The sequence below is a fragment of the Nicotiana tabacum genome, chromosome 20 (genome assembly GCF_000715075.1).
Source record: "Nicotiana tabacum cultivar K326 chromosome 20, ASM71507v2, whole genome shotgun sequence".
Taxonomy (NCBI): Eukaryota; Viridiplantae; Streptophyta; class Magnoliopsida; order Solanales; family Solanaceae; genus Nicotiana; species Nicotiana tabacum.
In genome coordinates, this window is record NC_134099.1 from 164,859,478 (window position 1) to 164,869,061 (window position 9,584).

General features: G+C 35.6%; 1 protein-coding gene across 1 annotated transcript; it reads right to left on the reverse strand.

The window, feature by feature from the left end:
• Positions 1–4,902: 4,902 nt before the first annotated feature.
• On the reverse strand, positions 4,903–8,863 carry LOC107793117 (uncharacterized). Its single transcript, XM_016615402.1, has 4 exons — positions 8,789–8,863; positions 7,202–7,468; positions 5,807–6,001; positions 4,903–5,177 (listed from the first exon to the last, which is right to left on the reverse strand). Exons 1-4 carry the CDS (start codon positions 8,804–8,806, stop codon positions 5,136–5,138), a joined length of 522 nt encoding a protein of 173 aa, XP_016470888.1. The 5' UTR covers positions 8,807–8,863; the 3' UTR covers positions 4,903–5,135.
• Positions 8,864–9,584: the final 721 nt, after the last annotated feature.

Genomic DNA, 9,584 nt, shown 5'->3' on the forward strand with positions numbered 1-9,584 from the left:
CTCTGTTTAGCCCGTTCTGGAAAGCGGCGACCGCCATACCTTCCGACACGTTTGGTAGGCTCATCCTTACCCTGTTAAACCTGGCTAGGAAATCCCTGAGTCCCTCTATTGCGGTTTACCTGATGGCGAAGATATCGTTTACCCTTGCTTCCGCTTTCTTTGCTCCTGTATAGGCGGTGACGAGCTTATCCGCCATTTCTTCAAACGTGGATATCGTCTTAGCTGGTAGTTGGGAGTACCACATTAGGGCCCCTCCTGTTAACGTCTCACCAAACTTCTTCAGCAGCACGGATGGTACCTGTTCTTTCGATAAATCATTGCCCTTCACATCAGTGACACAGTGGATTAGATGATCCTCGGGATCTGTGGTTCCGTCATATATCCTTAAGTAAGGTGGCATCTTGAAGGTTTTTGGGATAGAGTGAGGAGCAACTTCTTCGGTGTACGGTTGTTCAACCAACCTTCCCACGTCGCGTTTTGGTAGCAACTTGGGAGCACCGGGGATCTTGTCTACTCTCTCCTGATGTTCTTTCATTTGGTCACGGAGCACCTTGTTTTCGTTCTCCATTTCTTCCATCTTCTTAAGGATGGCTATGAGTGTTCCATTGTTGGTCTGTACATTGATGGGAATGTTATTTGTTTTTACAACCCCAGGTTCACCTATGGCAGCGGTGTTGCCTACCGTTGATGCACGCCTGATGTTACTTTGTGGTGACTTCTCGATCAAGCCACTTAGGGTACTTGTCAGCCAATCCTACAGTAGCTTCTTGACTACTGGGGCTGTTTCCTTAGCCGTAGATGTTGAAGCTCCTTTTTCATGCAAGATCGTCAGATCTTCAGATGGTGAGGGTGAGATCTCTCCACCTGGTGTAATATTAGGGGTTGCGTTCAAAATGCCTTCTTCACCGGCCTCGTTGAGAGGACCTATGAGATTGGCTGCAACACCTGCTATTGCTTTCATTCTTGTGTTATTTTCTGCCATCTTTTGCTTTTGTGTGGTGTAGAGAATGGTAGTTGGTTGTGCTCTAGGTGCAATCCCCACAGACGTCACCAAATTGTTTGGCTCAAAAGTTATCGATATACTTTGCAAGCGTAAAAACAATCAAAAGTAAACGAAGGTAAATCGTAATCAAATATAATAAGACCTAGAGATGGAAATAATGCTATTCAAACAGATCTGATAGTATAAAAAGACAATACGAACTTGAGAGAGAGAGAGAGAGAGAGAGAGAGAGAGTATTCTTTGGAGATAGAGATAGAGAGAGAAATAAGAGAGTTGTATTATCCGAGAATAATGATGGATCCCTTTACAATGTGAAGGTCTCCTTTATATAGTAAGAGACCTTTCTCGAAATAATCAAAAAGTACAAAAGTAGGTGATATCCCTCTACTCGAGGACGCTGGGGCTGAACGGCGTCGTTCCTATCCTTACGCCCAAGTCGTACTTCCGCTTTAGCCAACATGCGTCCTTTGGCCGTACCTGCCAACATAGGGGCGTCGAGGGTCGAATTTGACTCTATACAGATATATATATGGGCTCTCGGTTGCACTATCTACGAGTTGATGATAGGGCCACCGTTGTGGGAATCAGATGAAGATAGTCAAGATTCGAATGTTTTATACAGAATCGGGTTTGAGGAACCAATGTTACAGAATGCAAAGTTGTCGAACGATTTTTTGAAGAGGTGTCTAGTCAAGATCACGTTGGACAGCAGAGATGCTATTGAACCATCTGCTTCTGAATTTATCCCAAGTAGCAGACAATAATGTCCAGCCTGCAACAAAGAGGCTAAAGATTATTTTACGCAGACCGCAACAGAAGATAGCATTCAAGAATTCCAGTTCAGGTTGGACAGCTAACATCCTATTGAACCATCCGTTCCTGAATTCATCCAAAGTAGCAGACAATGTCCAGCCAGCAACAAAGACAGCTAAGAAGCTAAAGATCATTTTACGCAAACCGCATCAGAAGATAGCATTCAAGACCCCACATATATAACCGTGAACTGATCGTACAACATTGATGCAATAATCAGATCGTACAACTGAAGAAATTAGTGAAGGCTGCTGGTGATACTGAAAGTAGATACTCAGATTGATAATTGATTTGTAATATATGTAAAAGAACTACGTGTGGGCTTGATCCCTCTTTAGGATTTGTTGGGGTACATAGGCAGCCTGTGATCAAGATGATCTTAGTTGCAACCCCTTTTTAGTTGAATGAAATGAAGTTTTTTAATATATGGTCATAGTTGATCAATGCACCTTACAAATAAAGGCGACTTGTTGTAAGTTTTTTCTGGTCAATGATGAGTGGCATCAGTTTGTAATACATACCTTAGTAAAATTGGCAGAGTTCTAGTCTGTTACAAGAAAATTTAGAGTTGACAAGATGGTAATATCTATTGGGAATATATTGTTCCTGTCACTTCTCAACAGTCCAATAAATGGCCTGAAACTGGTTTCATGTCACTGGTGGCTCAGTAAGTTCTAATGAACAACAGAAACAAGAAGCAACTGCTAAAAATGATAAGAATCGCGAGTTCTGGGAAAAACTGTTTGAAGATGACTCCATCATTTCATTTCATACAGATATGAAAGGTATAATTTCAGCTAATCCATTAACAAATTGAAAAGAGTATCAAGAAAAACTTTTTGAGAATGTTTTCCTTCGACTCAAAGAAATATTTCCTAAGCTCTTTTGATTACTTAAAAAAATGTACTCCCTCTTTTTCTTTGAGGTACTTTCCTTTTTAATCTGTTCCAAAATGAATGACACATTTCCAAAATTTGGAAATAATTCAACTTTAAACTCTTCATTTTATCCCTTTTGCCCTTAGTGAGAAGCTTTTATAGCCACACAAATGATATGTCCCCACAAAACTTTTACCCCTTAATCTTTTAAGACCACAAGTTTTAAAAGTCTTCTTCTTTTTTCTTAAATTCCGTCCCGAGTCAAACTACCTCAAACAATATGAAACGGATGGAGTAATAGTAAATAAAAATCAAATCGTACGATGCAATGATATTCACCAATCTATTTCTCTTTTTATTAAAATAAGATAATGAATAACTTCATGAATTCGTTCAGAAACCTATCAACGAGTTCAAGCATTTAACAGGAGTCAAACCAAAAAGTAATTATTAAGAACAAAATCTCACATAGTGGCACTGAAAGATAATATTTGTGCAATTCTCCCATTTTTATCCCCTTAAATTGAATATTTAAAATGTCATCCAGAAATAAAGAAATCAAATGTCAAAAGTTAAAATATTTTTTTGTATTTGAAGACGGGAAAATAAATTGAGACGACCTTCCCTAGTACGAGAAACCTGAGCACACACAATGGAATTTCATTAAAAACAAATCTGTATATCTTTTGTATCTTAAACGAGAAAAAGTTTTTAATATTTTTTTTTTAAACAAATCAACTGTTAGAGCCATATATTAGCTTAAAAGAAGAAACAAAAAATCTACCCTTTTCATTTTCCTTTCTCTAATTCAATTTGTTAGTTATGGACTTGGTCCACGTGCAAACATAGACAGAGGCGAACACAGGATTTAAGTTTTATGGGTTCAATCCCAGGAGTGGATCCAAAATTTAAACTTTCTGGGTTTAGCTTTTAAAGTTTTTAGTATTCAAAACTTTATATTTTTAAAGTTATGGGTTCATATCTGCTATTTTAGCAATTTTAATGAATTATTACATATAAATTTTTTACCTCGCATAAAAAATTATGAGTTTCAGTTGAACCCGATATTAATATACTACATATGCCCCATTTCAACTCTGAAGGTTTTTTGCCATGAACCCATTGAATTTTTAAAATTATGGGTTAAATAATACTATTTGTTACAATTTTATAGTACTAATATAGTGTCTCTTATTGCCTCTTTGAGCCGAGGGTCTCCTGGAAACAGTCTCTCTGCCCGTCGGGTAGAGATAGGGTCTGCGTACATATTACCCTCCCCAGACCCCACTTGTAAAATTATACTGGGTTGTTGTTGTTGTTACAATTTTAATAAAATTTTAAATATAAATTTATGGTTCGCGTCGAAAGTACTGGATTCGGTAGAATCCACTATTACAAGTCTACATCCGCCTTGAATATAGAAGTATTGTAAACTTGTAGTACAAAACGATGAAGTAGCATAAATATGAAGTACAAAAGTTGTACTTGATAGAAAAAGCTCAAAAGATTTTCGAAGTATTATCCTAAAAGTACTACTAAGTGATAGTACAATGTTGAAATACTACACACTATTTTAGAACCATTCTTTATATATCTAATCTATAAACCTACCAATTTTGACAAGTAAAAGTAGAGACAGGGGATCCTCTAATTGGTGAAAGTGTTCAATAGGGGCAATCTGAGATCACATGTTTGGCACTTTTCCTTTTTTTCTCGTGTGGTTTGATATCTTAATATGTGTTCTCAGGTCGCCCCTGTCGAACTATTTTTTACCGAATAAGATGGTTTATCATGTTTGGTATACAAAAAGATGTTTTTATCATGTTCGAGAACTTCGCCTGAATGAGCTTTCTCACAATGTCCTTCTCAAGTCTGATAAAGGAGAAGGGACATTGTGGTAGGCTGATAGCGAGCGTAAAACTAGTCAACTCATAGTGAATCCTCAAAATACAGATAAATGAACAATGATGATTCATATACTCAAGATCCTAACTTTTATGATGTGCCAACTTGCTTGAAAGGTTTGACCAAGGTAAGTTTTATTACTCCACATATTAATTTTTTGAACTTATGTGATTGTACGTTAATAACCGATTATGGCGTATAGCTGCAATAAAAAAAGGACAGCCCAATGCATAAAGTATTCCGTGTTTACGCAGGGTTCGAGGAAGGGCAACACCTAAGGAATGTGATATAAAGAAAACTAAATAATGTAATGAGACTCATTCATGCAGAATGTAGTAACAGATTTCAGAAATAATACAATTATTAGTTCTAATAATTTAAGATTTTTTTCATGATTTCACTAGCTCAATAAAGCAAGGAAGTGTGTTTTCATACATAATATTACTTTAAGGAAACATGAGATAACTCTATAATAGGGGAATCAAATAGCCATTTTAAGACTATTACAAAAGGGAGCTGCACTTAGGACATTGAGATCAGGGCCCAATGCAACAAAATGCCAACATCTTCTTTTTCCTCTGCACCCAAAAAAGAAAAATAGGTATAAGTCCAGGATAGTTTAGAGACGGATCCAGGATTTGATATTAATAGTGCACATGAATACGAACTTCGTGTGTGTATGTGTATATGATTTTTTTTTCCAAATATATGCATATATTTTAGAGTTGAAGGTAGCAATTGCGCCTGCACCAGAATGCCACTGAGCTACATTTTCCCTATTGATGGCAGTGGCGGACCCAAGTGGTGGCTAGCGGGTTCAACTGAACCCGCTTCACCAAAAAATAATACTGTGTATATGTATAAATTAGGATTAAAGCTGTATAAATTTTGTATAAATATTTATTTGAACCCACTTGACAACTACTATTTTAAACTAAAGTTATATACTTCTAAGATTGAACCCGCTTGCATAAAATTCTGGGTCCGCCACTGATTGATGGCATGGTATATAGGAAACAAGCGATATTATCCACTTGACATTTAAGTTATATGCACTGATAGTATAAAATTTTATACACGACCAGTGTAGTTTAACCAAGAAAAGTAGGTTAGTTATCATTTTTATCAAGTTATTGATTAAAGTTTATCATAGATTTATCTGTAATTACCATATAGTAGGCGAATTGAGTTTAGTAATAAGTCTTACCATGCAAGAATCTTCATGTTGCTTCCTAAGAGCTTCCTGTTCATGATCGATACTAGGTGGTCGCGCTAAAAGATCATTATTTTTGTGTTGTTTTCTGTTGACGCGAGCTTTTGAAAATTCGACAGTATAACTTGCAGCACCTCCAGTTTGTTGATCCCACATTCCAAATTGAGGTACAGACCTGTATCCATTTTTCTGCAGTTTCAACAGATATAGGAAAATCATTTAGTTAGAAACTCAGAGCTAGAGATCAATATATCTTTTGGAAAATACATCATGTGACAGGAATGATGATCATGGAATTCTTTACTATTACAACATATATTGCATGATTAAACCATAAAAATATGATAAATCACTAGCATTTGATTGGGAAACTGCTGAGGAGGAAATAAATTCAGATATGGAATATGACATCAAGCTAGGTACAGTCAAACCTCTCTATAACAACCTCATTTGTTCCGATATTTTTTGGTTACTATAGTGAAGTGTTGTTGCGAAGATTATATATTAAAACATAACATACAAATCGGTTCCAAGAAAAACTGGATTTTTATAGTGAATGACTGTTATATAGGGATGTTATTATAGAGAGATCTGACTGTACAGTAATTGTCATTTGTCAATTTTGGATGTTGTGAGGTTCTCATTATGCAGGGCCATATGTGATCAGAACAAAACCAGGTAATGAATTAGCAGCTGCATAGTGAAGGATTCTAACAAAGTCACTCAAAAGAATGTTGCTTCATATGATATTTGGGAATAGTAGCATAGTTGCTTAGTCGTCGTCCCTTCTTTTAACGTGATACAATATAGGTGTGTTTCGTCGCTCAAACCCTTACTTCTTCCCTCCTCTTCTCCTCTTCTCAGTGTAGAAAGCATACCCACCGCTCCCTTGCTGTGGCTGGTACCTGTTGCTGGTGGGAGGTGGTCGAGTTGCGTTCAAGTTGGTCTGGACACCACAGTTATAAAAAAAAAAGGTGTCTCCAGCCGAGGTAATTCAGTTCTTTAGTTTGTGGCGGAGTCGCGGAGAGTTGTAGAAGACTCGGTTATTAAAGATCTAATTGAAGTAATTCTTGAGCCACCTTTATCGCTATGTTGCTTCAATCTTGTGTTAAGGATATTCAACCATTTACATGACTTTTCTTTTACCTATACGCGCAAGATAGTCATTCGACAAAAGGGATTCAATTGAACCCTTTAAAACCATGCAGTTGTACACTAGTACTATATTACTACAGGAAATTTTGCAGTCAAGAATCCCATAATGCACCAGAATGAAGATGGTTTTAATTACCATGCAACCTGGTGCACTAGCCCCCGCTATGTGCGGGGTTCGAGGTTGGACCACAGGAGTTTTAATTACAATATGTTATTCAGATTAAGTATTCTTACCATATTGCTAGGGTCCTCTTGTTTCTTGCCAGGAAATTCCTGATCATTTGCCAACCCGTGGCGTGCGCCTAATCCATTTTTATGCTGCTGCTGATCATTTGTCAATCCGTGGCGTGCACCTAAACCATTTTTATGCTGCTGGTGTTGTTGATGCTGCTGCTTGTTGGCGCGAGCTTGGGAAAATTCCATTGTATAACTAGAATTTCCCCCGGCTGCAGCCTTGTTATCCCATGCTCCAAATTGAGGAACATAAGTTGGACCATTTTTCTAAAGAAATATTTGAACAAACATTTGGTCAGTAAATATATATGAAGTAGCTAGGTCCTAAGTTGCTTCAATATGGCAGTTTAGGTGCTGTATTCGTGTCAATACCACGCTAGTATGGGTGTGGTTATGGGATTTGTAGCGGATATGGTCATACAACTTTGGTTATCCAACATGTCAAGCTTGGACAAAAATTCAAGACGATATACTATTTGATTCCTGAAATTAGAACCAAAATCAGGATAAATTTGAAGAAAATAACATATCTACAACTTGAGAATAAAAAAGAAATCCACACTTTATAAGTTATACGTAACTATTCCACAAAATTTCTTATAAGTGATATGTTTATATTTTTGAATCATTTTTATCTGGATCTCCCCACCCGTATCCGTACTAGGATCCATATCCCCGAATCTTTGAATCTACATCTCGAAGGATGTCTGTCGAATATTGCACCCGTGTTAGATACCCGCAACTGTGTCCGAGCAACTTTAGGCTAGGTCTATTATCTTTGGTGAAATACATAGATGAAAGTTGGAGCTGTATATGCATAACCGGAGAGAATTCGAGCCTCACAAATAAACAAGACGTGATATTAGAACATGCACAGATCCTGGCTTTAATTTTTACCCAAAAAAATATTTCACGTATTTGGCCATGCAAAAAGAATTAATCTCGCACATGGAAAATATGTTTGAAGATAAAATTGGCTAAATAAAAATACTTTTTTAGTAGTTTAAGATTTAAAATAGGATGGTCGCACAATTATCAACAACTATAATGACACAACGAAAGAACTTGATGAAGATAATTATAAGATTGATAATATATAAATTCATGAAAAAGATATTAATTGCTCTCTCTCTTGATCAGGATCATTTCTTTCAAAACGTTTTTTCTCCTTCCCCTTAATTAACTAAATAGTCTTAAACATTACAAAGAAATGCAGAATATTTAACAAATAAATGCCAATATGGATAGGCAAACTTCATAAGAACATAATTGTAATATCTTCATGGAAATCATTTTCCTTCTAAATCAATCTCGAACATTTACTTAATTTCTCCATCATTTCCATTAAAAGATCAAACAATCTAAACAAAGAAAAAAATTAAAGAAATACATAAGAAAAAGTCAAAATGATTTGTTACTTAATTTCTCCATCATTTCCATTAAAAGATCAAACAATCTAAACGAAGAAAAAAATTAATGAAATACATTTAAAAAAGTCAAAATAATTTATTGCATATCCGCTAGAGGAAATGGCATTTTTTTTTATATATATAAAAAAAGTAAGTTTTCATTGAATCTGAAACATACCTCCTTTCGTTTTTCCATATGAAGCACAAAGAGGAAAAGATCAGAGAGAAATGGCTGAAAAGGCTTTGAAGGAGGTAATCATGGATTCTCCAATATATATACGCCTCTAATTATTAATTATTTACATATATATTTATTTATTTATTTATTTATTTATTTATTTATTTGTCTTATGTATATATTTGTTAAAATAATATTTAGCCAGAGAGCAGCAAATCGAGGATAAACATAGCAATATAGCATTATATCATGACCCAATAATTGTTACATTTTCATGTAAAGATAAAATCTTAACAAAACACCCTTAAAAATTCGAAAATAATATTCCGGCATAATATGTTGGAGCTTGAATTTTTTACATATGAAATTCCAGCATAGTGTACTGGAAATTTCATAATGTGCTGGAGTTCCACCATAATATGTTGGAAATTTAAACCTAGGAGCTTCATAATCCAGCATATTATACTGGATATGCTGGAGTTCTAACATAATATGCAAGGAGTTTATATGAAGGAGCTCCATAATCCACCATATTATGCTGGAACTTTCTGCGTTTCAACAAAACTAGAGGTGTACAAAGGAAACCGACAAATCGCACCAAACCGATAATCCGAATCAAATCGAGAAAAAAAAACCCGACTATGATTTGGTTTAGTTTTGGAAAAAAATTCTGACCATAATTGGTTTGGTTTGGTTTTAACTAAAATATGTCACACCAAACCAAGACAACCCGACATTACATATATAGAAGTTTTAAATATATTTAATACATAAAAATATTTATTGTTGTGTAGTT